The sequence below is a fragment of the Onychostoma macrolepis genome, chromosome 05 (assembly GCF_012432095.1).
Source record: "Onychostoma macrolepis isolate SWU-2019 chromosome 05, ASM1243209v1, whole genome shotgun sequence".
Classification (NCBI taxonomy): Eukaryota; Metazoa; Chordata; class Actinopteri; order Cypriniformes; family Cyprinidae; genus Onychostoma; species Onychostoma macrolepis.
In genome coordinates, this window is record NC_081159.1 from 21,057,723 (window position 1) to 21,085,308 (window position 27,586).

Here is a 27,586-nt window from a genome sequence, read left to right on the forward strand (position 1 = left end):
AAATTAGGAAAATTGAAATTAGTTTTAAATCCTTATATATATTTTTTTCATTATGGTCTCAGATTTATTCATATGTTTTGTTTCATGAATAATCTAGATATTTAACATTGTGTATTATGAATAAACAAAATCATATGATCACAACCACTCACGTTGTTTCTGTATGCTCAGGGTCGAGCAGGCCAACACGGTCCCCCTGGTGTACCTGGAATAGTGGTAGGGAAATTTAATTTGAGTAAACTGAGTCCAGATTTATTTGGTTCACGTTTTATTGAATTGATCACATTTACTTTGCTGTTTTTGCAGGGTTTACGAGGTCCAGTTGGTGCCGAAGGACCAGAAGGAAAGCCTGGTACACAGGTTCCCATTTCATACATTTAATATCAAGTTTTTTTTTGTTTTTGTTTTTAATCAGTCATAGTGATTTCTCATATATGAATCTTTGCTTTACCATTACACCAGAGAAAGAAATCAAAATTGTGTTGATTTTATGTATCTGTCTTGCAGGGTGTTTCTGGTTCTGTTGGAAGCCCAGGGGATAAAGGACCTGATGTATGTTTCTCATCATCAATCAAAATATTTTATGAGATACATTAGTCAGTTGAGAGCAGACTGCTGCTATAATAAAAGCTTGTTGTAAAGACTGGTCAGTAATGATAGCAGATGATTCTTTGAAAGAGCTATTACCAACATTAGACCTCAGAAGAAGGAGAAACACTTGATACAGGCATGTCGAGGTCAGAAAGATCAGAGAATATTAAACTTAACAAGGTCTTAAACATCCTGTTGGGTTGGTCCTTCTGTCATGGAGGAATGATCTCTGTTTCAGCATGACAGCAAGAGCCTGAAACGGTTTTTGTAAGTGTTAAACTGGTAGACTGAATCATATATCTGTATCTTGTATCTCTTTTATATTTTTGTGTACCTTTACAAATTCAATTGTCAGCATGACATTTCAGAATGTCTTATTATTTATTTTGTCTCATTTTTGCTTTATTGACAGCAGCACATGAACTGCATGAGCAAGTGTGTTTAAAACCTGATGATGATATGATCCAGCATCATTTGAGAATGATCTAAAGAACATCTTTTGTTTCATTGGAAGAAAGAACATTTTAATCTAAAAGGAGTTAACAGGATCAATGTCACAAATTAGATTAGTAGCCTAGAAATAGTTAAGAGTCCTATTTTAATTCCTTTTACATCAAACGATATTCATTGTGGACTTTTTTAGTCTTTCACTCATTTTTCATGTCATATATCATATATCTTCTGTAATATTTGTCATCTAAAGGGCCTGAAGGGCATCACTGGAGAACCAGGAAAACAAGGCCCTCCAGGCTCGCAGGTGAGCATAACAACAGGACAAACTGATTGCAAGGACTGTTAAAAATGAAAATTTTACGCAGTAGTCAAACTTTGAAAAGTAAACCATCGCAGAATTTTCAATTCAAAGGCATTTTCATTCTTGTTCCTTAACATCTACTGAAAACAGAACTGTTCATCACCAGTTCACGGTTTCTCCTCTCATTAGGGCCCACCTGGACGACCAGGCCAAGATGGCACTCAAGGTCCTCCTGGTGAGAAGGTAAGCCTCTCAAAGCATTGTATTGCTGCAATAATGTAATTAATGCAGTGTTCACATATATCACCACTGTGTGTTTGTTATCAGGGCTTCACTGGAAAACCAGGCATTGCAGGTGCTCAAGGGCCTGTAGGCATGTATGTAAGTGGCACTATCCCGCATAAACCAGTCCAGAAATTCATGATCGGCTTGTCGCAGCGATTTGATTCTATATGCTGTTTTCTTGCTCTCAGGGTTATCCAGGAGCCACAGGCCTTCGTGGACAGCCAGGTCACATTGGAGAGAGGGTTAGAGCTTTCTGCTGTAAATATTTTACTATGAATTTTTCTCTGATCATTCTGGATGTTGTATCACATATATTGTGTGAATGTGCATCTGCAGGGTGAACCTGGTGTCAGGGGTCCTCTGGGTCCACCAGGGCAAAGAGGGCTACCTGTAAGTTGATTTGAATGTCATCTGTTAAGTATCGTTAATGTTATGACATTTTGGTCATTTCTTTTCTAAAACAATTGTTACCTTGTTAAACTTTTAAGGGTTTACGAGGCCCGGCTGGTGAGAGGGGCCCACGTGGACCACCGGTGAAGTTACTTCTCCATTCATAGAGCCAAATTATTGAATAGCACTGTTTTTTTTATATTCAGAGATGTTATCAATAATGTTTTCAACATTTTTTTTTTTTAGGGTCGCCAAGGGGAAACGGGTCCTGCTGGTTTGCGAGGACTCCCTGTATGTAGCCCTCAGTTTAAATTATACATTTAGATTTTTGAGAAGCAGGAAAAAGAATACATTGAAAGTAATTAAAGTATAAAAAGTCATTTTAAACTGCAATATTTCATAATATTTGTTTATATGTAATACACCATGTATTGCATGTATATTATACAATACGTCATTTTAAAATAGTATGTGTATTTTGTATTGAAATGCAAAATTCGTATTGTATTGAAATGCAAAATTAGTTTCTATATATTTTATATTAATTGTGAAAGAATCTCATTGCCTAATGCTGATGAACATTATGCTTTTTATGCAGTCAGCACTATTGAATGTCAAAAGATCATAGCATTTCAGGAATTGTTGTTCATTACATGTTGTACACGTGTTTGTGTTTTTGTGTCTATGTGTCGATTCAGGGGCCCTCAGGACTGCCAGGGATTGAAGGAGTAGCTGGAAAGCCAGGCCCCCCAGGGAGCCAGGGGCCTCGGGGGCCACAGGGAAAACAAGGACCAATTGGATTGCCAGTGAGTGGGTACCCCTCATTTTGATTATTGAATTTTTAAGATAGTTTTCAAAGAATTTTAAGAGAAAGTTACAATCTGAGTTTCTGATCATATTCTGCTATTCTTCAGGGTTCACCGGGAACAAGTGGAATGGTTGGTCAAGCAGGAGAGAAAGGAGGGCAGGTATTGTAAGCATTTCAATTGACTAAAACATGTTACATAACACAGGATTAAGCATTTGATTTATAATGCTCTTCTTTAGGGATTGCCAGGACCTTCAGGTGACCCTGGATCTGTTGGATTGGATGGACCACAGGTTGGTTCATTTCAATTTATGCAGAATTACCTGCTATTAGAAGGCATCCTGTTTAAGTTCCCTGAATCAACTTCTTCTTTTCTTGGGCAGCTTACCAAAAATGAAAGCGACTTGATCTCTGGTTTAGTATGTTTTTAACAAAGGCATGAGAATATTTTGATATAAGGAACATAGCATAAGTGCTAAGGATTTTTGTTAAAGTGTGATGCATTAGCTACCCCATCTTGTTTTAGTAAAATTATCATACAGTTTATTCACTCTTTCTGCTCTAGGGCCATCCTGGTCCAGTTGGTTTTGAGGGGCCAACAGGGCCAAAAGGAGAACATGTAAGTGTTGATACTGCTTTAAATGCATCCATCAAAACCATCAAATCTGTCATCTTACACGCCAGGATTTTTCCAATTTAAATGATTTAACTAGGGTATTTGATTTTAGGGATCATCTGGACCCATTGGGAAGCCTGGTCCAATTGGCCATCCGGGAGAACAGGGACCTCAGGGCTCTCAGGGAATGCAGGGCACACCAGGAACACGTGGCAAAGAGGTCAGTGACAGTGGTTACATGAGGCTTCAAGTCTCATTATTAAGCCTCACTATGCTAAATTTGTGGTCATTAAGAATTATTTTAAAAGAAACAAATGATTTTATTTAGTAAGGACTTCAAAAGTGACAGAAAAGACATGTATAATGTTACAAAATATTTTTTTAATATTACACATGTCTGTTTTCACAAAAATATTAAGCAGCACAACTGTTTTTTTAACACTGATAATAATAAGAAATGTTTGACACTGAAGATTGGAGTAATGGCTGCTGAAAATTCAGCTTTTCCATCAGAATAATTAATTACCTTTTAAAATAGATTGAAATAGAAAACTGTCATTTTTAAATTGTAATAATATTTCAAAATATTATTGTTTTTATTAGATTTTTTTTGATCAAATGAATACATCCCTGGTGAACATAAGAGAGTTCTTTAAAAAAAAAAATTGTAATCTTACTGACCCCAAAGAGTAGTGTATATATCTTAAACATCCTTGTTCTTTTAAAGTGCATGACAATAAATTATAATGAGTATGATGCTTCATATATAGGGAGGTATTGGACCTCCAGGTGATATTGGCGACCCTGGGCCTAAAGGACAAAAGGTAAAATAATTGCACAATACTAAGTAATACAAAGTAATATTTCATAAGATAAGCTGTAAAGGTCTATACTATGACCAGTTTCTACACAAAGTGAAGTAACTATATTCTTATTCAAACAGGGTGACCCTGGACATAGAGGGTTCTCTGGACGACAAGGCCCATCTGGATTTTTAGGGGACAGAGGAGAGAGAGGACTGAAGGGGAATAAAGGCTACACTGGACCACAAGTTAGTGATCTTACTGAGCAAAATCCATTTCTGTTGGACAGACCAACCTAACTATTACAGTATGTACTGTTAATACAGTATGTAGTAGATTAATGATTGTCTCTTCACCAGGGTCAGAATGGATTCATAGGAAAGTCTGGTCCATCGGGTTTGATGGGTCTAGAGGTATGATTTTTATATAAGATGCACCTAAATCAACTTACATGATTGTAGTTTTTGACAAGAAAAACACACTTTTGGAGTGGGTTGGTTGAGTTTCTAAGTTGGCTTTCAATGCAGGGTTTGATAGGCCTTCGGGGACCACCAGGAGCAAATGGTTCACCGGGCCCAAAGGTATTGCTCCCTTTTCTTCCTCAAGTTTCTTTCATCAAGTTTCCTTGTAGTAGATCAGGATTACTCTTATGCATTTCTTAATGTAACAGACTTGCTCTTTGTTTCATAAGGGGGAAACTGGATCACCTGGGGAACCTGGCCATCCAGGAGATCAAGGCAATCGGGTAAAATCAATGACTGTTTTCTATAATACAACAGTGTGGGTAAAATAACATTTGAATTGTGAGCTGGGAATAAGACAGAGATGCCTCATTTCTCTCACTGCCCTTTTTTGCATACATATTGGCTGCTATATAAGATTACAGGAACTGAGGGGAACCTCTCAATGTCAAATTAAAGTCATTATGTTTTTGTTTCATCTACAGGGAATAGCTGGGCAGAGAGGCTTACAAGGGGTTATGGGGAAGGCAGGACCTCAGGTTAGTACGGCTAACCATTTCAAGGTAAATCCCGGTTACAGTGCTAGATTTTCAGCGGATAAATTATACTGATATTGCAGGGAGCTGTGGGTCCCAGAGGCCCCGAGGGCTTATTTGGTCCAAAGGGTATGCCGGGACAAGAGGGACCAAAAGGTGAACCAGGAAGACAAGGACCTCCAGGGCAGATGGTGAGGCTCTAAATTAAATTAGGCTCTAAATGAATTGATTTCAGAAAGGTTTCTGTTTCAACCTCAATGATTGGAGTGTTTTGAAGCTGCTGCCAATGATCTGGACGAGCTTACAGAGACTGTAACATCTTATATCAGTTTCTGTGAAGATATGTGCATTCCTACCAGGACTCATTTAACTTACAACAACGACAAACCATGGTTCACTGTAAAACTCAGACAGCCCCATCAGGCCAAAGAAGATTCTTACAGGAAGGGGGACAAAGTCTTGTATAAACAGGCCAAATACACACTGGAAAAGGAGATCAGAGAGGCAAAGAGGAATTATTCTGAAAAACTAAGGATTCAGTTCACTTCTAGCGACTCAGTATCAGTGTGGAAAGGTCTGAAAGAGATCACCAACTACAAGACACCATCCCCCAGCACTGTGGAGAATCAACAACTGGCAGATGATCTGAATGAGTTCTACTGCAGGTTTGAAAAAACACCCCACATCCGCTCTGAACACCTCTCCACACAACCATTAACACCTCCTGCAACCCCCATCTCCCCCACACCTGCACTTCAGATCAGCGAAGACGATGTGCTCCAGGTCTTCCGGAAGCAGAAAAGGAAAAAAGCACCAGGCTCAGATTGTGTTACACCAGCCTGTCTGAAATCCTGTGCTGACCAGCTGGCCCCTATCTTCTCACAGATCTTCAACAGATCACTGGAACTGTGCAAAGTCCCTTCATGCTTCAAACGCTCCACCATCATCCCAAAGAAATCCAAAATTACAGGACTAAATGACTACAGGCCTGTGGCTCTAACGTCTGTGGTCATGAAGTCATTTGAAAAACTGGTTCTGGCCCACCTGAAGGACATTACTGGACCCTCTTCAGTTTGCCTACAGAGCAAACAGGTCTGTGGACGATGCAGTCAACATGGGACTGCATTATGTTCTGCAAGACCTAGACAGACCAGGGACTTATGTGAGGATCCTGTTTGTGGACTTCAGCTCAGCTTTTAACACCATCATCCCAAGCCTCCTCCTGCCCAAACTAACTCAGCTCTTCGTGCCCACCTCCGTCTGTTAACAGCTTCCTGACAGACAGGCAGCAGCTAGTGAGGCTGGGAAAATACACATCCAGCACCCGTACGATCAGCACTGGAGCTCCTCAGGGCTGTGTTCTCTCCCCACTGCTCTTCTCCCTCTACACCAACGACTGCACCTCTAAAGACCCCTCTGTCAAGCTCCGCACCACACGACAACACACTCATCGGCCTCATTCAGGACGGTGACGAGTCTGCTTACAGACAGGAGGTTAAAGAGCTGGCTGTCTGGTGCAGTCTTAACGACCTGGAGCTCAACACGCTCAAAACAGTGGAGATGACCGTGGACTTCAGGAGAAACCCCCCTTCACTCCCCTCACTCTCAATCATGAACAGCACTGTAATGACAGTGGAGTCCTTCAGGTTCCTGGGCACCACCATCTTCCAGGACCTAAAGTAGGACACTCACATTGACTTAAAAAGGCCCAGCAGAGGTTTTACTTCCTTCACCAGCTGAGGAAGTTCAACCTGCCACAGAAGCTGCTGAAACAGTTCTACTCCATCATCATTGAATCCGTCCTCTGCACTTCAGTAACTTTCTGGTTGAGCTCAGCTACCAAATCTGACCTCAGAAGACTACAGAGGGTAGTCCGGACTACTGAGCAAATCATTGGTACAATCCTCCCTACTCTCCAAGAACTGTACTCATCCAGAGTGAGCAAATGGGCTGGCAAAATCACTCTGGACCCCTCACATCCAGCACACTCCCTCTTTGAACTGTTGCCATCTGGTCGACGCTAGAACACACAACACTATTTATACACTTGTACACTTATTTATCTAACACACATACTTAGTCTACATTTCAAATTTGCACATAATATACCTGTACATACAAAACTGTCTATTGTAATATACCTGTACATACAATTGTCAATTTGTATATTGTTATTCCTTATTTACTTGTTCTATTTTTATTCTTTTATTATCTGTTTTTGTCCTGTCACTGTCATTCTGTTGCACTGTGGAAGCTTCTGTCAAATTCAAAAACAAAAAACAAATTCCTCGTATGTGTAAACATACCTGGCAATAAAGCTCATTTTGATTCTAAAGAAGCATTTTTAAAACGAGTGTCTAAAGTCTGCTTGATGTCCGCTGATGATTGTCTCTTGTCTAGGGACCATCTGGCCTTCCTGGTACCAAAGGACCCTCTGCATTACCAGGAAATGAGGTAGAATTTCAACATAAGATTGTCCAAACTGCAGAAACTGGAATTTAGTCAAATTATGTTAAATAGCAATATTTTAATGTTCTTTGCGTATGATCAAAATTCAGAAATTTTTATTTTTATTAATTTAATTGCATTGTGCTGTTATTTCCAGGGACTTCCAGGAGAAATGGGAGCTGATGGCCCTGTTGGCCCACCAGGGCCACAAGTCAGTATTTGTGTGATTTAATATCAAGGAACATTCTGCAATGAATCAGCATCTAAATGGTGATATTCTTTCACCACCTGAAGACTAGGAATTATGTATTATTTCTGTTTTATTATGTATTATTAATGTTTTAGGGTTCAACTGGCAAATCTGGGCCTCAGGGAATGGATGGACCGAAAGGTCAGAAGGTCAGAGTGATCTTAATCTCTTTATTAATCGTATGTTAGGATTGAATTTGCAATCTGATATCATGACATTCACTTTTTCCTTCTCTAGTTGCTCTGTTAATTTCTGAAAATATTACCACTAATCACTGTAACAGTCAGTCTTACTGTATATATACTTTTCTAATTTTCAGGGAAATGATGGTCTAGATGGACCTCCTGGAAAACCTGGGCATGCTGGGAAGAGAGTAAGTACAGTGTTAAGGTTTTTTTTGTGTGTGTGTTTGCGGGAAATATTTCCAACATTAACAGAACAATTGGAATTATTCTTTGACTGTTAGGGGAAAAAGGGAAAAGCTGGTCAGAGGGGTCTCAGAGGACCTAGAGGGGAGAAGGTACTAATTTATTAATTAGTCATTTTTAAATGCAGCTAAACCTATATGTGACCCTGGAGCACAAAACCAGTCTTAAGTCGCTGGGGTATAATCAATCAAAATGATCAATTTTTCTTTTATGCCAAAAATCATTAGGATATTAAGTAAAGATCATGTTCCATGAAGATATTTTGTAAATTTCTTACCGTAAATGTTTTAAAACTTAATTTTTGATTAGTAATATGCATTGCTAATAACTTTATTTGGACAACTTTAAAGGCGATTTTCTCAATATTTCGATTTTTTTGCACCCTCAGATTCCAGATTTTCAAATAGTTGTATCTCAGCCAAATATTGTCCTATCCGAACAAACCATACATCAATGGAAAGCTTATTAATTCAGCTTTAAGAAGATGTACAAATCTCAATTTCAAAAATTTACACTTAAGACTGGTTTTGTCGTCCAGGGTCACATATTGGCATGATGTTCATCACAAATTACTGTATAAACAGCTTTTGTTTGATGTGTAACAGAGCCAACAGGGAGCAATGGGAAAGACTGGACCCCCTGGCAGACCAGGACAATATGTAAATGAATACATATGGGTAATGTACATAAGATATATATGCAAGATGATGATGAGAATATTCATTGGTGGTCTACATTTATTGTTTCAGGGTTTACCAGGCATTCGAGGCGAGAAAGGAGAGAGTGGTGAAAAAGGCTTTGAGGTTTGGGACTTTAATAGAAAAGTCATATTAGAACTGACAAAACTGAGAACCTTGAGGCTTACTCTTCTTTCTGTCTATAGGGAGAGAAGGGGGAACTTGGGCCACTTGGTCCTCCAGGGGGCGATGGACTGAAGGTACCTTCATTCATCTTAATCAAATGCTAGAAGAAACTGAAAAGGCTCGAGGCACCTATTAGTATTTTGTGTGCATAAATACTGAAAGTGTTAGTTGTTGTGTCTGACTTCTATCTATTGGTTTATTTCAGGGGGAGCAGGGCCTAACTGGGGAAATAGGGAGACAGGGGCTAAAGGGAGAGCAGGTGATATACAGTATTTAGATATGCATGTACAGTAAATGTACAATGAGACTGCTGGCATGTAGAATAATATAATAATTTGTGCCTCTTTTAGGGGGATATTGGCCCAACAGGTCAAAGAGGGACCCCAGGTCTACCAGGGATGCCTGTAAGTTATTACCACACTGCATTAAATGGAAAAGCAAATCAAAAATATATTATTTTCCAAATAATTGCCTGTTTTTGACTGTTACCCAATGAATTTTTACTTTTTTTGAACTGGTGCTCTACTGTTTAAAATTTTGGCGTCAGTAAGATATATATATATCTTACTGACGCCAAAATTTTATATATATAATTTTTTTTTTTTTTTTAAGCTTTTGAAAGAAAACCCAAGAATATTGCATTTATTTGAACCAAAATTCAGTAAAAAGCATAATATTGTAAAATATTTGTACAATTTTTAAACATTTCTATTCTTGCGATGACAAAGCTGAATTTTCAACAGCCATTACTCTCATCTTAGGAATTATTCTAACATGCTGATTTGGTGCTTATGAAAATATGCATTAATTTTCAAAACAAACGTTTAAACAGCAGTGTATATATAGTATAAGGTAAATATTTGAAAATGAAATTACATAAAATGAATTATTAAATGATCAGATCCAAGAAAAAAAAAAATCCACATTGAGGTCAGTAGCATTAGACACTTTTATACACAAATGATACTCGTTAACTATTCACTATATCCATTTCTTCACTCCACAGGGCCTGTTTGGAGAAAAGGTTTGGAACAAACATTTAAATACAGGGTTAAATACACATTGTTCTCTTATCTAGTTTACTTTTGCAGTTAACATTTGTTGATAATGAAATGTGATTTATCCAGGGTTTAAAAGGATATCCAGGACTTACTGGTCCGAAAGGAAAGAGAGGACCTCCTGTGAGTTTGCCAGTACTGATAGACACCTGTAATATATGTAAACATGAGTCATGACATTAATGTATGTGTTGTAACTGTGACTGTGTTTATTTAAGGGTCCACCAGGTCTTCCAGGTCCACCGGGCTTATCTCTGAACCTAACACTGACTCAGCTAAAAGTAAGCAGCTGATAAGTGATTTTAGGATTTCAAATGTTTTTGCTCAGAATCCATTCAATGTATAGCATGTTTAATCAGGTGTTAACTTAATTGCTGTGTGACAATGCTTTTTGTTTTTTCCGCACAAATTAGGATCTCATGTACATCTCCGACAAGTCCAACTATCCACTTATTAAGACCCTTCTAGACTCCCTTCAGCAAGACCTGCGATTCTTCATAGATCCTCCAGATGGCACTAAGGAGCATCCAGCCACCACCTGCTTGGAGTTGATGCTCAGTCATCCTAATTTAACCAGTGGTCAGTCATTCTCATGAATGTTATTGTTAATCTGTAGATTTAAATGTATTATTCTGGTCTGTGTGAATAATTATACTTCCTGTTATTGAGTTTTATTTAACTGTTCTTGTCTCAGGAATGTATTATATCGACCCAAATCAGGGCAGCCCTGCTGATGCTTTGCTGGTATATTGTAACTTCGGTGCAGGTGGACAAACATGTTTGCCACCCCTGCAGCCACAGGTAAGTACATTTTTCCTCGGCATCTGATGGAGCAAAAAAAAATGATGTGATAAAATAGCTTAAATACATACTGTCACTTTCGAAACTCAAATCTCACTACGGTTTAAAAGTTTGGAGTAGGTGAGATTGTTTTAATTAATGTTTTTGAAAGAAATCTCTTATGCTCAGCAAGGCTGCAATTACTTAATCAAAGATGTAATAAAAACAGTAATATTGTGAAATATTATTGCTATTTGAAATGTGTTGTCTATATTACTTTGTATAAAAATATAATTTATTTTTGTGATGGAAAAGCTGAATTTTAATCTTCAGTGTCACATGATCTTTTAGAAACTCAAACATCTTATGATTTATCAATGTTGAAAACAGTTTTGCTGCTTAATATTTTTGTGGAAACTGTGATTTCTTTTTTTCAGGATCTATTGATGAATATAAAGTTCTAAAGAACAGCGTTTATTTAAAATAGAAAACCTGTACTGTCTTTACTGTCATTTTTGATCATTTTAATGCATCCTTGTTGATTTAAAAGTATTAATTTCTTTAAAAAAACAAAACCTTACTGACTCCACATTTTCAGCTTTGTGTTTCGTATATATTAATCTGATAATGAGACGCCTCTCTGCTTCAGATCCCCATGAAATCCTGGCTCAAAGACGCCATGCCAGACTCATTTACATGGTTGAGCACTATAGATGGTGGCTTTCAGGTATGTTGTTTGCTCAGAACCACTAGCTCCTGTCATCATGTATTTCCCACTTGAGAAAATCATTGTGTCTTTATAGTTCGATTACATGGAAACTGGTGTGGTACAAATAAGATTCCTACGACTCAACAGCAAGTTTGTGAAGCAGAACATCACATTTTCATGCCAGCCAAACAGCCACCAGGGCTCCAATGAAAGAGACATTAAGTTCCTTGCAGATTCAAGAAGACAGAGCTTCTTGGGAACATTACTGGATTGTGAAGTAAGATAACTGTATCTAAATGATAATGGATTGCTTTGTTGTTGGTTTAATTTTATTATGTCCCCTTTCTGTCTGTGTTTAGCCTGTAGGGTCACCGGATACAGGCCCTCGGGAGTCTGTGTTCCAGTTTGAGACTGAAGACCTGGAGCTTTTGCCAATCAGAGATCTGGCTTTATTTGGCCACAGTGATACAACAGAACAGTTTCAGTTTACTGTAGGACAAGTCTGCTTCAGCTAAAACACAAACACATTTGAGGACTTGCTGAACTGTTGTGCAGAGCCAAGAACGATAGGCAAAAATCAGGACTTTTTTTTTACTGGAATGGAGGTTCCTAATGAAGTTTTCACCTTCAGTTTACAGTGTACCTTCAGTACAATAAACTGATTTGTTGTCTAGTGGCAACAGCAATCTGGTGCGCAGCTTCTCATGAGGAGATGTAATATATTGTTGTATATTGTTTACAATGCTTGTTTTCTGTTAAATAACTGATTATTTATGTAATGTCAGGATGTTACTCGTCACATTTTAAGAGCAGTTCGCTTCCACAAACCATGATGTCCTTAAAAAAAAAAAAAATTTAATTCAGGCTTTGCTGCACCTTATGACAAAGAACACTGTGATACACACTACATGACCAAAAGTGTCTGAACACTTTAACACCCACATGTGCTTGACGAACGTTTAATTTTAAAACCTTTGGCATTAATAGGTAGTTTGTCCACTCTGTACTGCTGTAAAAGCTTCTGCTCTTCTTGGGAGGCTTGTAAACATGTTGTCATGTTTGGCCATGTGGTGTATGTGGCACTCAAATCTGATATTTAAACAATGTGCCTCAAACATACAGTATATGAGGCACTGCTTGTGAAGACTAATAAAACATAAATGGATTAGTGTAAGGAATATTTTGATCAGTGCTGTTGGACCATTGCTTATGGTGGATCCAATGGAATTACCTATACATTAATTAACAAATTATGATGATCGTTTCTGAATAAAACATATCAATTGTTGTTCTTGTGTGCAAATTGCAAAAAGAGTCCCATTAAAACTGATGATGATTTAGCTCATTGTAAAAGTAGCTCATTGCAATTTGTTCTAATAACAAGCTGATTTTATTCAAAAGAGTGTTTTATTGTTGGGTATGTTATGGTTGCCTTAGTAAAAGCCAAAGGAAACTGAAATAAGTCCTCAAGGGTTTGTGTTCTTTTAGGTTACTGTATGAATTTAAAATGCCTTCAGCATGAATTATAATAACTGCAAGGAATTTTTTGAGATTTTAAATTTGGGAAGTGCAATATCTGCAGGAACCAGGACAGTGTTAATGTTAAAACCCAGATAAAAACATAAAAACCTGTATAAATATCTAAATGGCTAAATATAAAAATATGAGATAATCATATACTCCACAGTTCAAAACTTGATCTGTAAGATTTTTTTAAATGGCTTTGAAAGAAGTCTCCTGTTGGTACTCGCCAAGGCAGCATTTATTTGATTAAAAATGTATGAAATTTTATTACAATAAAAAACAGTGTAATTTTTTTACTGTAAAAGCAAAGCTGAATTTAAGTCTTCTGTGTCACATAATCCTTCAGAAATTATTTTAATATGCTTTTTGGTGCTCAGGAAACATTTCTTATCATCACTGTTGACATTGTGCTGCTCAATATTTTTGTGAAAATAACCGTGAAACATTTTTTTCAGGATTATTGCGATAATGTAACTATATAAAACTCACTTTTGATCAGTTTAATCCGTCTTCGCAGTATAAAAGTAGCCTATTAATTACTTTTTTACAATAAAATAAAATGTGTTTAAAATGGCTAAGCGCGTTTTTGTCAGCTACGTTAATTTAGTATACTCCAATTACCATTTCAGTGCAGAACTGTGTAGTATAAACCTGTAGGCTTGTGTGGTGAATTGAAACAATCGCGAACATTTAGGTTTCTTTCTGATTGGTCCCAGTTGTGGCGTGCCTGGCGCCCTCTGGAGGATTATTTGAAAAAGCCACAAGTTGCTAGTGTACTGTACAACGCGCGTCCTTACAGCTGGCTTGTCTTCGTCTCCAGGAAATCACTTGAAACCTGTTCCGAGAAAAATGGCTGCAATATGCTACATTTAATCCTTCAGGATTTTCAGACGCGTCGCTTGTAAAGTCGCATGGTGTTCGCCAAGAGTCGAATGGGATTTTTGTGAGTGAGTGATCGCTGGTGAGCTCTAGGCCCTTCAGTGATGCCTCGGACCGTCGTGAGATCCTGAGCCGATCAGAGCTCCGCTTCACAGAGCTGGGCGCTCGACGCACTCCAGGAAGAGAGGTGAATGACTTGTTGATGTCCGATCTCCGCGCTTAATCCCGCATGAACCTCAGAGAAAAGTATCCCAGTGTGAGTTTTATTATTTACTAAATGGAGAAACTGATCGGTTTTTGTACTAAATAAAATGTAAATAGTTTTAAGGGTTCTTTAATAATATAAATAATTCAGTTTCAGTTAATTATTTAGTCAGTGAGAAAGTGTTGTCTGACAGTTGACGCTTGGTCTATCGGCTTGGCAACCGAGAACCGGTTCTGAATAGAAACAATTCTTTAATTCAGTTTGTACAATATACTGAAGGCAATTTATTGTCTTCATATTCGTTTTCTCTGCCGCTGTGGAGTCACAACGTACTAAAATAACTCTGTTTTCTGAGCTAATTGTTAATAATAATAATAATGATTAATTATTCGACCATGAAAGCATAACTCTTATGAGTCGGTTCTTTTGAATGAATCAAAACAGTCGAAGAGGTTGTGGAATAAAGAATGAATCAGTCAACGATTTAAATGTTATTCTTGTTTGTTTAGAATTGTTTTTTATCATGATATATAGTTAGATAATTGGATTGGTTGGACGATATCGGTCTTTTGATGTCGGTTATTAACAGGGTCTCATCAGTTTACGATGAGCTGCAGCTTTAGACTGCTCTGTGAATAAAACTTTTAAAATGTATTTTTATGTTAGTCAAAATACATCATAATTTCTTTATGCCGTCGACGTCTTTAAAGTTTCTCTGTATTTGCGTTATCAGTACTGTATGTGCCAGTAAGCTGCCCAAGCAGCTACTCTCAGGACTGACAGTGTCTTAACGCCTAGTGAACAGCCTAACTAGACAGCACTTTTGAACATCATGGTCAACCCAGAAATGTTGTACAGGTAGGCAGCTCTCTAGGTTTTTAGACAAAGTTTGTTTTCTCTCTCTGTACACAGAAACCTGGCCACTGAGTTTATGAACAGTCCGGAGAGAGAGAGGGAATCATGCTGCCTCCATCAAAAAGGGATTTTGTGTCTCTGACTCTCAGCGAAAGTGGCAGCTACACCAACAGCAAGCAGTGGCGCCGGCAGTCCTGCTGGAGGGTGAGTTTAATATTCAACAATTTTGTTTGTTAACATTGTGGTTTTATCCAGTAGCTTCGAGACCCATCTCTAAGGTAATCTGATAGTTTTGCCTAACATTTGATTACAAAAATGTGATGATAAAATCATCTTGGCTTTGTCTCCAGAAATGGAAACAGCTGTCCAGATTGCAGCGCAGCCTGATCCTGTTTACACTCATGCTGTTGTTGGTTTGTGGAATTGCCACATCTCCCACTCTCATAGGGCACTGGAGAGGTGAGATCATGCTATAAAAAACAACTATTGAAAATGAGCTTCCAAATTGTCTTGTTGGAAAAAAAAAATAAATGAGAGTAATGCATAAAAATGATAATATGGCCCCTTTAAAGTTGAATGTAACGGAAGTAGAGAGAGAGCTTTTCTGATGCACATCCAATTGAAACAATTGTTGGTTAGAATGAAGCAGATCTGAATGTGAGCTTTCAGGTATTTGAAATAAAGGCACCGGTTTTAATCAGAAGAAATGATTGGAGTTATGGAAGTATGTTGTTTCACCCAAAAATACAGTTAAAAAATTACAAGGTCAAAAAAAGAAAGAAATTAACACACACGGATGGGTCATTCGCTGTCGGATCAGTAACGTGTTTACAAAACAGACTCATACCTTCTCTGTGTTTATGTTTCTCAGATGGTGTGGTAGGGGAGAACGTGTACGATGGAAAACAGCCATTTGTTGTCAACCTGAAAAATGAGTACAAATCCATTCTTCCTGAGCCGCCCTCTGAGGTTAGCCTGACCTATTTGTTTTTTGCTTGCTTTTTGGTTGGCCTATTTTTATGAGTAACCAGATAACTCAAGGTTACAGGCTGTGCTTTTTGCTACTTTTTGAGGTTTGTGGCAATAACACGTTTTCTTCTGAAAAACAGAAAAAGGACTACCATAGACGTGGTCCTCCTGTCTTGCAGAACCGTTTGCAAACCAAAACAAATGTTTCGGGTCTGTTGGGAGTTGAAAATCAGGGACCGGACCTGAAGAATGAAAATAAAGGATCTGAAGAAGGAAAGCCAATCATTAGGTTTGATGTTTAATGTCAACTGTACTGAAATACCTTATAAATACAAAATACTTTGTGATGAAGAGCTTGGCTAGTATAGAGGACTTAATCTTATGGTTTGTTTATTGTTATTTTTTATTTCTCACATGTGTGTAGTTGGCGTGGAGCTGTGATAGAAGAAGAACAGGCATCTGATACTGACACCAAAGACACAGAAATCCAAGACGAGACGGCTTCATTAGCACTTGGTTTGTTATTTTGTCAGCTACACTCCTTTGATATTGAACAGGAAAAGAGCCAGTTGCTCAATCTATTAATACTTTCTAAATATAAACCCATCTTATGCAGCTGATCTGCCGAATTAATTTGTTTTTTTATGGATTGCACTGAAGCAGCTGTTTCCGGTGTTTGTTTCTTTCAGCTGAGAGCAGGCTGGAGGCTGTGAGAGAAGCTTTTAGACATGCCTGGAAGGGTTACAAGAACTTTGCTTGGGGTCACGATGAGCTAAAACCAGTCTCTAAATCATATGGAGAGTGGTTTGGACTTGGGCTGACCCTGATTGATGCTCTGGACACCATGTGGATCTTGGATCTCAAAGAGGGTAATTTAGTTTGCTAGAGAAAATACATTATAGAATTTTTTTTCCTAAGATCTTGTGAGGGAAAAAATCCAGTCCAAGTCACAAGGAATTATATAATTTTTCATTGTACTCTTCCAAATGTATTTATTTAATTTTTTAGAAGAAGTTTATATATATATATATATATATATATGGTTGAACCCACCTTACTATGTCAGGCTGGTTGAGATGTTCAAAGAAATTCTAGCAGCACAGAACCACCTTTTTTTTTTTTTTTTTTGGGAAATCAACTAACAGATTACTTTAATAATAGTTATGTTTTCATATTAAGAAAAAAATGTGAATTTTTGATGTTTACTGAGCTGTTTATGGTGTGTAATTTGGTTAACCTGATTTACAAAAATCTTGTTGACAGAGTTTGCAGAGGCTAGGGAGTGGGTGGCCAGAGAGCTCTCCTTCGATAAGAACGTGGATGTTAATCTGTTCGAGAGCACCATTCGTATACTGGGTGGCCTTCTGAGTACTTACCATCTGACCGGAGACTCCATGTTTCTGGAGAAAGCTGTGAGTAAGAAGGACATGCTGATGAAAGGGCTGCAGTCTTCAAAGTTTTTCTTTATCCTGTTACTATGTTCTGGTGATTTTATCACATGACTCATTTTTCAGAAAGATATTGGTTACAGACTAATGCCTGCCTTCAACACTGCCTCAAAAATCCCCTATTCGGATGTGAATATTGGGAAGGGGACAGCTCATTCTCCGCAATGGACTTCAGACAGTACCGTAGCTGAGGTCACTAGCATTCAGCTAGAATTCAGAGAGCTCAGTCGACTTACTGGAGATCCCAAATATAAGGTCAAGACAATGGACAGTCTTTCTCAGTTAAGACCCGAACACTCATTTAAGCAATTCTGTTCTCATAGCAACAGGTGGTTACTTTTCTTCTGTTTCTTTCTGTAGCTGGCTGTAATGGAGGTGATGAAGCAGGTGCATAAATTGGATGGAAAGCAAGATGGGTTAGTGCCGATGTTTATCAATACCAACAACGGGCTGTTCACCCATCAGGGCATTTACACGCTGGGTGCCAGGGCTGACAGCTACTATGAGTACCTACTGAAGCAGTGGATACAAGGAGGCAAGGCAGAGAACGAGTGAGTAGAGTCTCTGTATGTTTGAACTTCAAACAGTTAATACCAAAATTTTAGCTGTGGTATGATGAAAGCCTGTAGTGCTGATACGAAATCAAAAAGCATCAAATAAACGGCTTTGGGTGACTGTTAAAATTAAGCTTCAGCTGTCAACAAACAAACAAATAAATATGTATATACAGGTTCAGGTTCAAAGATTTATGTGCTCCCTTTTTTTCTTCTTCTTCAGATTGCTGGATGACTACCTGCTGGCTGTGGAAGGCGTGAAGAAGAACCTGCTGAAGAAGTCTACTCCTTCTGGCCTTACATTTGTAGGAGAGCTTTCCCATGGCCACTTCAGTCCCAAAATGGTATGCTTGTTCTCAAAGATAAACAAGCCCTCAGGCCCAGCAGAATCAAATAGCTCACGTAGCCCCTTTTTTTCCTCCTTTCTTGTTTCTTTCAGGACCACTTGGTTTGTTTCCTGCCTGGCACACTTGCGCTGGGGGCACATTATGGCCTTCCTGCTGATCACATGGAACTGGCAAAACAGCTGATGGAGACTTGCTACCAGATGTACACCCAGATGGAGACAGGTCTGAGCCCGGAGATAGCTCATTTCAACATGCATGAGGGCAGCATACAGGATGTAGATGTAAAGGTGAGCTCAGGAAGGGCTTTCAGTTGGCAGCTGTGAAACGGGCGTTTGTTTGAGTATGTGAAATGAAATTATGTTTGTGATCTCATAATGTCCTACAGATTGCAGACCGACACAACCTTCTGCGGCCAGAGACTGTAGAGAGCCTCTTCTACATGTACAGATTCACCAAGGATAAGAAGTACCAGCAGTGGGGCTGGGAGATCCTACAGAACTTCAATAAGTACACAAGGGTATGTGAGAGAGTGATGAAACGGTTCCATTGTCACCTTGAAATGTTTTAGAACATGCAAAACTGTGGAAGGTACATGTTGTGCACTGTGGCCAAATTTACAAGTTTTCCATTCTAAATGGTATGTGAGATTCAAATGAGTGCATAGCCAATCATAGAGTCTTGAAATTAGTTTTCAGATGGTGTACTTTTTTGTAAAGTTTGTGCTTTTGCATGATGTTTGTGATGTCCATAGTCTCATTGCTCAACAGTTTCATTATTTATACTACTGGTCAAAAGTTTTGAGATCAGTAAGTTGTTTTTTTTTTTTTTTTTTTTTTTTAATTTTTAATTTAATAAATTCTTTTATTTAGCAAAAATTCATGAAATGAATCAAAAGTAACAGTAAATACATTTCTGATGTTACAAAAGGTATTTCAAATATATTCTGTTCTTTCAAACTTTTTTATTGATGATAGAATCTTGAAACAAATGTATTGTGGTTTTCAAAAAAAAATATTAAAACAGCTCAACCTTTTTTAACATTGAAAACAAGTAATATTTCTTAAGCACAAATCAGCATAATAGAATGATTTCTGAAGGATCATGTGACAACATTTAAAAAAAACAGCTATTTTAAATGTTAATAAAATGCCAAAATATTACTGTTTTTACTGTACTTTTGATCAAATAAATGTAGCCTTGGTGAACATTAGAAACTTCTGTCAAAAACATTTAAAAAAATCTTACCAGTTTTTCTTTTTTTAGGCATGGAACTTACTTTTAAATTAATAAAATATCAAAAGGACATGGGAAAATTTTATTCAACAAATTGTTTTCTAATTGTGCTCGGTTGTAAAATGTTTATTTCACTAATACTCTTTGTGAGTGAGATCTCTAAAGTTAGTTAAAAGTGAAGTAAAAATCCTTATCCATTCATCATTGGTCAGAAAATGTGGAATTGAATGCAGGCCTATTGTAAGATAAATATGAACCTTAAGACTGTGTCTCAAGATTGTTTTTCATTCTGGTCCAAAGCCAAACTTTGGTGCTTTGTCAGAACGAGACTCATGATATCATTGACTCACATCTGGTTTTCACGTGTCAGATACGTTGCTACATGACTTCTCATATTTCTTGGTTTATTCAAACATTGCGTCGCTCCATTTCCAAATGTACTTACACTTTCTCTCTCTGCTTTTCTCAACTTCACATTTTAGCCTTCAGTTCATATCAACAGTTTACAAGAATGTTACCAAACAACTTTCAGTACGGACTCGTGTGTTCCTCTCCCCACAGGTTCCCACCGGAGGTTATACGTCCATAAACAACGTCCGTGACCCGGCCAATCCCAGCACTCGAGACAAGATGGAGAGCTTCTTCCTGGGTGAGACACTCAAATACTTCTACCTGCTGTTTTCCAATGACCCCAATCTTATCAGCTTAGACAAGTACATCTTCAACACTGAGGCCCATCCTCTGCCCATATGGCCACAAGCAGAGTGAAGGACCCACAAGCACACGTGCATAACCAAACACACTTCTCTCAGGGCCATGAACACATTTGCTATCCAAACTGCCATCTTTTTCTACACTAGGAACTCTTTGTAATTGAAAGTCACTTACAGGTAAAAAATTTAAAACAGCCATGACAGAAACTGTTTGTAGATGTGTAGTTTCTGATTGTACTAGTAATCTGTATGTTTCTCTTAATAGAGTTTCTGAATTTTTTACTCTATTTATGCTATTGATGCTGTCGATCAGCTAGGCTGCTGAATTAGCCTATTGAATCAGTATGTGCAGTCTCTCAGCCCAAGCACACAGACAAAAATGTTCATACTGTGAAACCTTATGGGGACTGCAAGCACTTTATGGTGTGTTTTTAGGTTTTAGTGTGTGTGTTCTCTTATAATGAAATAATTACTGTTGCTTTTGTTGTGGGGATTTAGGGACTCTTTGTAAAAATTGTTTTCTTAACATAAGTTTTGTTTTCCAGAGCTTATATCACCTATACAAACATTTGAAACATTCAGTATAGTTATCAGGCAGCATAATATGATTTAATTTTATCTCGTGATCAAGCACATGCCAGGGGAAATGTTTGTTTTTAATTATTTCAAAATTTATTTTATTTTTTTAGCTTAAAACCCAAACCTTGCTGTGAGGGATTTTTAAAATGTCATTCCTGTGAATAGGAGAAATGTTGAGCTTGGTGTTAGTTAGAGGTTTTTTTTTTTTTTCTATATTAAATGTCGTCTTTTGAAGTAGCAACTCACTAGCAGGTGAACCATTATTATTGTTTAGTTGCAGACTTTTTTTTTTGGTCCCATTTGTTGTGATTGCAGTCAGAATTATGTATTTTAATAGAGCGTTAATCAAGCACAATGTTTTTAAGGCTTTATATTATGGCAATTTTCACTCTTTCAGGAGACCTACATCAGATGTGATTGTGTTTGTGTATAAAGAACTTTGTAGATTATTTTGTAAAATATGACAAATTGGATTTTGTTTTCTTGGGGTGGTTTTCCTACAACTTTAAAGAATCTTCAAAATTCCAAATGTTTTCTTGCAGGAAGAAAAGTGGAATGTTTGCTATTCATTTTTGCTACTTGTTGCAGATCAGTTTGTGGGCCTGAGCTTAAATAGAATAGAATGTAAAAAAAAAAAATTGACCATTAGAGAATATTTCTGCTGTTTACACAGATTACAGATGTACTATGTGGATTGTATTTGAAAAGCTTGGTTGAACATCTCACTGTGCAGAATCTTACATTAATATTTTCTGATTGTATGTACATTAAAACCATTGCATATGTTCATCAAGGGCTGAGCATTAACCGGTTTCTTGTTGTTGTGCTGTTGTGAGGTGTTCCGTTCCACGTGTGCCTTTACATACAGAGCAATGACAAATGTTGACTATTTTCAAGCCAGAGAATCAAGTTTTTATGAGAATTCAATCTATTTTAAACATCTCATTCCTGTTGTGAAACTATCTACAATTTATTTTATGTGAATAAATACTTTTGTGATTATTTATAATACAGTGTGGAAGTGTTAAATTAACTTGCTATCTGTATTCTATTTCTGGGTATTTTGTTTTCTCTCATTGTGTGAGAAACTGAAGACGGCTAGACTCAATTGAGCTTATGTATCTCACAGATTTAAAATGAAGGGCTTTTCAGGCCTCGCTCTTAATTGTTTGTGCAAATGTCTCAAAATATTAGATGCCTCATGCATATTGACAAATCAACATAATTTTGAATCATTCATACACCAAAGATGTGACATGAACTTCAAAAAATATTGTAAAACAGGAGTCATGAGACAAGTAATATGTGGTACAGCTGTACATATTCCTTGTAATGAAACATAAGAGCGAGTTTGTACATGTTTTTTTTTTTTTTTTCATTTCTTGAATGTATCTTTTTAATGTCCATTTCTGTGGAAAATAAATGGATTTAATCAATATTTTACAAGTTTGCAATGTTGAAATAAATTGTACATAATGAACTCATGATGACTCCTTCATTGCGGTCTTCACCCATTGAGCAATAATTTCAGACTCTTTCTTCCGAGCCACAATCACAGACTCAGGATCGTTAGGGTTGGACTCCCTGAGGAAAAAAAAAAAACGGAAGAATGATCAGATGACAAAGCCAAAGATGCATTTTATTGTCTTCATCTCTCTTGCTGAGGAAACACAAGTTCTGAAAATTTGCACCTTAAATCCAGATGATGAGCTCCCTCTGGTATGTTGATCGCAATCAGTGATGGACTGAGTGACTTCCTGATCTACAGGTGAAAATAATTCCATCAGCGTTTTACAGAGAAGCAGAACCAAACACTTTTTCATAAACCTCAACCAATAACCAGGGAATTACTCAAGTGAATTATTCAGATCATCATTTATAGTGAGGAAAAAAAGTGCAACTTTTAAAAAAAAGTTTGAAAAGTGCAACTTTTAAAAAAAAAAGTTTGAAAAGTGAAACTGTCTTACCCCTCCATTAGCCCAAGGATCAAGATCACCATTGGAAAATATGATATTGCTTGCGGTGGAGAGGTCTAGAAGAGAAAATTCAAATGGATGCAACACTGAGCTCCCATTTCATTGCGAACATCCAATGAATATTAAAAGGACCAAAGACAAGCAGAACCTGATGTATAACCGTGAAGTAAAACCTTTCTTTTAAAACAGAAAAAAGGCACTGTTTGGTAGTTATAGCTTACCGTCGCCCCAGAACTGGGTCTTCAGCCACCCTGGACGTGGCACCACCCCCCACCTCTTTGAGCAGTACTGTTCTCTCTGCTGCTCTGTGAACGTCATAGGCGGGAACATGTCTGTCACATTGTTACTCTCATAGCACATCTCGATCTCAGTGCAGGCCTAAAAAACAAATACATATTTTTATATACAAATTACAAGTGAAAGGAAAGTCTATTCATGCTATAATGACCCTAATAAATCAGATTCAACTTTAAACCAAACTTCTTTACAGAAGTAATGTAACATGAATTTCTAAAAACCATAGTGTCAAGTATTTGGACTGAAGAACTTCGGAACCTTCAACTTCTGGTTCCATCGTCCTGAAGTCAATGGTCTTTTTGGAATGGGTTTTTAGTTAATTGATGTGATGAGATAATGTGGTTAACTGAAGAATGTAATAGTAAAGCTTTTACACGTCTTGGATAATGTGGTTGCTAACAATTGGGACTACAGAGGTTTTCAGGAACATTATACGTCATGCTCTTGCAATCTATTCCAATTGGTTTGTTTATAGCCTATGTTTAGCTTTTTACTTGTGGCGATTGTATTTAGGCTTCAGAATTCACAAATGTTCAATTTAAAGTTTACGTTAATGAACAGTTTGTGTAAGAATCAAACTTTTGTAAATGGAAAAATCATATTGGAACCAGGGCGATGCAAACTTCTGGGTTGGCCTACAAAATTAACGTCATCTCTGCAGCACCCTGTAGTCTCAAAATAAATCAGTTTTACTGAAGACTTGTGTTAAAATCTAATATTCAGGGTTTAGAGAGAACTAATCAAGGTACCTGGTAATCCCATGCATAGCTGTTGAAGCCAAGGCCACAGCCGGTGGGGTCAGCACACTCCACATAGAGACTGTAGAGGTCATAACATGTGAGCTGGCCAGTGGAATTATACACAATGCCTGTGGGGCGGCACAAAATTAATGCTGAAGCCTTTTGAGCCTTGCGGTACCAGAGGGATTTAAAAAAGAAACAGAAAATGAAATGTGTGCAAAGCTGCTGTCATTTACCGACAGTATCTCGGAGTGCTGACATGAGATCAGTGCCATTCAGCATGGTTTCACACGCCACCTGTAAAAGTACAAAGCACTGCGATTTATCTTTAAGACACACAATCACACAGGTTCAGTTCCAACTGCAGGAACTGCGCTGCAAAGCAATTTTAAATGGAACCAGATGGGCTGGAATGGTTTCATTTGCTATGTGCATCAAGAAAACATTTGATTAACACCATTAGGTTTTGCATTATGCACTGAAGTATTTCAGTGGCAAGCTTTTAGTTTTTTTAATGCTGTCCCCTTTCCATTTGGTGATGGGGTTGGCTGAAAATTCATGCTAGTGACAAGTCCAATACCTTCACAGGGAAGGGTGGCATGCTGCCCATGAAATGAGTGCTGTAGGGATAATCCAACATGGCCATCATGGTGAAGGCGTTACGTAAGAGTCCGTTCAGCTGATGAATGTCCTTCGGGGCGGAGGGAGTTTTACACAGGGAGAAGGCAGATTGGATGCGTCTGTAGTCTATGAAGTATAAATGGGAAAACATGGAGAATGAAATCCATTTTAAGAACAAAAGTAAGCACAAACTGAACACGGTTAACAATTCTGAGTGAATGGCTATAGATACCTTTCTGTTGTGCCAAAGTGTTGAGCTTCTGGAAAGCTCCTTGCACTGCAACTCTGCAGGCAGGGTTAAGCTTCTCAAAATCCTGAATAAGCAAACAGAACACATCAATATTACTCTAATACAAAATCATAAACACTTATGTACAAAAAGTATTATATTTTAAAGGCATGTTTTAAAACAAAAGAAAGGGATTAAATATGAACATACTGCGGTAACATCCCGGAAAAACTGTTTAGAGTCGCCAAGACCTGCGGTGGACAGGATAGGAGCACTAGCGGCTAACGCCCCAGTCACAATATTAGGGTACCTTATTCTCATGTAAACGCTTAACATTCCTCCATAGCTGAAAAAACAGACACAATTATTAACATACACTACTGGTTTGGAATAATTAAGATTTTTATTTTTTTTATTTTGTTGAATGATGCCTCTTCTTCTCACCAAGGCTGCATTTATTTGATCAGAAGTACAGTAAAATCATTAATATTGTGAAATATTATTACAATTTAAAATAACTGGTTTCTTTTTGAATGTATTTTAAAATGTCAATTATTCCTGTGATGGTCAAACTGAATGTTCAGCAGCCAATACTCCAGTATTCAGTGTCACATGAAATCAGAATTCAGAAATCACTCTAATATGCTGATTTGTTGTTCAAGGAACATTTTTTTATCATCAATGATGAAAACAGTTTTTGCTGCTTTTAATAATTAAAATTTAAAATAATAGCTTATTTAGCAAAGATGCATTACATTGATTCAAAGTAAGAGCAAAAGATGCTTAATGTCACAATAGATTTTGATTTCATATTAATGCTGTTGTTTTGAAATTTGTATTCATCAAAGAATCTATCATGGTGTCCACAAATATATTAAGCAGCAAAAAAAAATTCCAGCAGAACTAAATAACCATTATTAATATTTGGGCACCAATAAATACTGAACACCAAATGAGAATATTAAAGCTATTTGTTTTTTTTTTTGTTGTTGTTGTTTTTTTAAGATCATGTGACATTGAAAACTGGAGTAATAGCTGCTAAAAATTTAGCATCACAGGAATAAATTTAATTTGAAAAATTTTTACATTTTAAAATATATTAAAACAGAAAACATATGTTAAATTGTAGTAATATTTCACAATTGTACTGTTTTACTGTATTTTTACTGTATCAAATGCAGCCCTGGTGAGAAAAAGACTTCCAAAAACATTACAAATGTGAGTTATTTCAAACTTTTGACTGCCAATGTACAGTACAGACAGTATTTGTTTATTAATATATTTATTTAACTTTCTAATAATTAAATTATATTAAATTATAGTATGTCTGTCAGAAGATAATAAGTTAATGGCAAATATTGGTTCTCAACAAAATAAAAAGCTCACTGAGACCCCACCTTCCACCAAAGACAATGACGGGACATTTCTGAGCTCCCAGTTCCTTCTTCAGCTCTGTGATCATAACCGCATAGTCAGCCAGGGCCTGCTCCACCGTCAACAGCCCCACCTCAGGGATATTAAATGAATCCTTCCCAAATGGAAGAGATTTTCCATAGTACCTCTAGAGTTTAAAGCAAAGCTTATGATTAATGGATATTTATAGACTGTATGACTGCATAAACCTGACATCAAAGACTGAGTGAACTGTGTCAACTTGTCTAACTTCCTCCATGATCACATGATTCAGTAGTTACATGAAAATCTTACATGCTCAGCAAATATCACCAGGGCTCCCTGCACTGCTGCCAGCTCGGTGATGAACCCTGAATTCCGCGCAAACTCCCATATGTCCCCTTCATTGCCAGTGTAGAAGAAAATGGGTCCATTGCCTTTCTTCCAGTACTGGTCTACAATAAACACACAATGCACTCACTCAGTATGGATATAATTTAGAAAGATAATAAAAGGTCTAACAGTATATGATACTGTGGTAGATTATCACCTGTAATTAGGTAGCGCTGATCATATGTGCCATTGCCAAGGCTGTTGTAATTGAAGTGGTCTAAAACTTGTTTAAAATACTTTTCCTTGAGATCAGGAGCAAGGTCTCTGTGAGATGGGATGACCTCGTTATTGAGCTTTTCCTTCTAAAAAAAAAAGAAATGAAAAAAGAAAACATTCCAAAGAGGACAAAAGAACAATTTGAAATACGAACAGAGAGAGAATGATCTGTGATTTGTAGGGAAACAACTCATAAATCAACAAGAAAATAAAAGAAAACTGAAGATCAGAACTTGCCACAGATAAACGTGTCTCAGTTTTTCCACCGAAGATCAGCAACATGAATCCAAGGAAAAACCAATGTGCAGCCATTCTCACAGAGACCCCAAACATCAAGCCTGGAATCTAGCAAAGTTTCCTAACATCATCACAGGGCTACTGACTGTCATGTGATCATGTCAGCTGTCATGTGACTTGTGTCATTGTTTATAAATGTTACAGAAGAGCGCTTATCCCTGTTGGGTCAGAGTACGGTACGTGATTTACACCGTTATTAAGTTAAAGGTTGTCTAAGCAAGCAATCAGCATAGCAGCTTCGCAGTTTAACAATAATTTACCCAACGGTTTCAGAATAAAAGTCACGAACCATTTCAAAGTAAAAGTCTAAATAATAATAATAACAACAACAACTTAAAG

At 37.4% G+C, this 27,586-nt stretch overlaps 3 protein-coding genes and 1 long non-coding RNA gene across 6 annotated transcripts in view; 2 read left to right on the plus strand and 2 right to left on the minus strand.

Annotated features, from left to right (window-relative positions):
* si:dkey-61l1.4 (collagen alpha-1(I) chain) overlaps window positions 1-13,956 on the plus strand; it is a 49,709-nt gene extending 35,753 nt beyond the window's left edge. For both annotated transcript variants that reach the window (XM_058775779.1, XM_058775780.1), the window contains 40 exons: window positions 172-216; window positions 307-360; window positions 508-552; window positions 1,295-1,348; window positions 1,535-1,588; window positions 1,673-1,726; window positions 1,819-1,872; window positions 1,967-2,020; window positions 2,119-2,163; window positions 2,267-2,311; window positions 2,719-2,826; window positions 2,935-2,988; window positions 3,068-3,121; window positions 3,394-3,447; window positions 3,557-3,664; window positions 4,215-4,268; window positions 4,388-4,495; window positions 4,607-4,660; window positions 4,775-4,828; window positions 4,939-4,992; window positions 5,194-5,247; window positions 5,328-5,435; window positions 7,645-7,698; window positions 7,850-7,903; window positions 8,038-8,091; window positions 8,262-8,315; window positions 8,409-8,462; window positions 8,976-9,029; window positions 9,120-9,173; window positions 9,254-9,307; window positions 9,439-9,492; window positions 9,584-9,637; window positions 10,240-10,257; window positions 10,361-10,414; window positions 10,510-10,572; window positions 10,705-10,870; window positions 10,986-11,092; window positions 11,721-11,798; window positions 11,875-12,057; window positions 12,140-13,956. In XM_058775779.1, the coding sequence (XP_058631762.1) occupies window positions 172-216; window positions 307-360; window positions 508-552; window positions 1,295-1,348; window positions 1,535-1,588; window positions 1,673-1,726; window positions 1,819-1,872; window positions 1,967-2,020; window positions 2,119-2,163; window positions 2,267-2,311; window positions 2,719-2,826; window positions 2,935-2,988; window positions 3,068-3,121; window positions 3,394-3,447; window positions 3,557-3,664; window positions 4,215-4,268; window positions 4,388-4,495; window positions 4,607-4,660; window positions 4,775-4,828; window positions 4,939-4,992; window positions 5,194-5,247; window positions 5,328-5,435; window positions 7,645-7,698; window positions 7,850-7,903; window positions 8,038-8,091; window positions 8,262-8,315; window positions 8,409-8,462; window positions 8,976-9,029; window positions 9,120-9,173; window positions 9,254-9,307; window positions 9,439-9,492; window positions 9,584-9,637; window positions 10,240-10,257; window positions 10,361-10,414; window positions 10,510-10,572; window positions 10,705-10,870; window positions 10,986-11,092; window positions 11,721-11,798; window positions 11,875-12,057; window positions 12,140-12,295 (2,733 nt within the window). In that variant the 3' untranslated portion in view covers window positions 12,296-13,956. The remainder of the gene's footprint in view (window positions 1-171; window positions 217-306; window positions 361-507; window positions 553-1,294; window positions 1,349-1,534; window positions 1,589-1,672; window positions 1,727-1,818; window positions 1,873-1,966; window positions 2,021-2,118; window positions 2,164-2,266; window positions 2,312-2,718; window positions 2,827-2,934; window positions 2,989-3,067; window positions 3,122-3,393; window positions 3,448-3,556; window positions 3,665-4,214; window positions 4,269-4,387; window positions 4,496-4,606; window positions 4,661-4,774; window positions 4,829-4,938; window positions 4,993-5,193; window positions 5,248-5,327; window positions 5,436-7,644; window positions 7,699-7,849; window positions 7,904-8,037; window positions 8,092-8,261; window positions 8,316-8,408; window positions 8,463-8,975; window positions 9,030-9,119; window positions 9,174-9,253; window positions 9,308-9,438; window positions 9,493-9,583; window positions 9,638-10,239; window positions 10,258-10,360; window positions 10,415-10,509; window positions 10,573-10,704; window positions 10,871-10,985; window positions 11,093-11,720; window positions 11,799-11,874; window positions 12,058-12,139) is intronic.
* LOC131540668 (uncharacterized) lies at window positions 9,880-16,199 on the minus strand. Its single transcript, XR_009271330.1, has 3 exons — window positions 16,091-16,199; window positions 10,387-10,440; window positions 9,880-10,242 (listed from the first exon to the last, which is right to left on the minus strand). It is a non-coding gene; the product is annotated as an uncharacterized LOC131540668 (long non-coding RNA).
* Window positions 14,093-22,570, plus strand: man1b1b (mannosidase, alpha, class 1B, member 1b). 2 transcript variants are annotated; one of them, XM_058775782.1, is made up of 14 exons: window positions 14,093-14,439; window positions 15,301-15,447; window positions 15,594-15,702; window positions 16,115-16,212; window positions 16,353-16,501; window positions 16,637-16,728; window positions 16,902-17,081; window positions 17,476-17,624; window positions 17,727-17,915; window positions 18,021-18,211; window positions 18,438-18,558; window positions 18,654-18,848; window positions 18,947-19,078; window positions 20,356-22,570. In XM_058775782.1, the coding sequence occupies exons 2-14, from the start codon at window positions 15,349-15,351 to the stop codon at window positions 20,560-20,562; spliced, it is 1,911 nt and encodes a 636-aa protein (XP_058631765.1). In that variant the 5' UTR covers window positions 14,093-14,439; window positions 15,301-15,348; the 3' UTR covers window positions 20,563-22,570. The 2 variants fall into 2 exon arrangements, with proteins under 2 accessions (XP_058631765.1, XP_058631766.1); XM_058775783.1 differs by having other exon boundaries at window positions 14,093-14,370.
* On the minus strand, window positions 22,391-27,488 carry dpp7 (dipeptidyl-peptidase 7). The gene is made up of 13 exons (XM_058775784.1): window positions 27,188-27,488; window positions 26,892-27,036; window positions 26,657-26,796; window positions 26,347-26,510; window positions 25,160-25,295; window positions 24,953-25,034; window positions 24,680-24,846; window positions 24,336-24,396; window positions 24,109-24,227; window positions 23,284-23,440; window positions 23,054-23,118; window positions 22,778-22,848; window positions 22,391-22,670 (listed from the first exon to the last, which is right to left on the minus strand). The coding sequence occupies exons 1-13, from the start codon at window positions 27,281-27,283 to the stop codon at window positions 22,568-22,570; spliced, it is 1,506 nt and encodes a 501-aa protein (XP_058631767.1). The 5' UTR covers window positions 27,284-27,488; the 3' UTR covers window positions 22,391-22,567.
* Between the last annotated feature and the right edge of the window lie 98 nt (window positions 27,489-27,586).

Coding starts and splice junctions, on each gene's coding strand:
- dpp7 (XM_058775784.1), bottom strand. CDS start 27,283: ATGTTTGGGGTCTCTGTGAGAATGGCTGCACATTGGTTTTTCCTTGGA. Junction 26,797..26,891: donor TCAGCGCTACCTAATTACAG/GTGATAATCTAC, acceptor TGTTTATTGTAG/ACCAGTACTGGAAGAAAGGC. Junction 25,035..25,159: donor TTTTCCGGGATGTTACCGCA/GTATGTTCATAT, acceptor TTGCTTATTCAG/GATTTTGAGAAGCTTAACCC.
- man1b1b (XM_058775782.1), top strand. CDS start 15,349: ATGCTGCCTCCATCAAAAAGGGATTTTGTGTCTCTGACTCTCAGCGAA. Junction 17,916..18,020: donor CTGGAGATCCCAAATATAAG/GTCAAGACAATG, acceptor TTCTTTCTGTAG/CTGGCTGTAATGGAGGTGAT. Junction 18,212..18,437: donor GGAGGCAAGGCAGAGAACGA/GTGAGTAGAGTC, acceptor CTTCTTCTTCAG/ATTGCTGGATGACTACCTGC.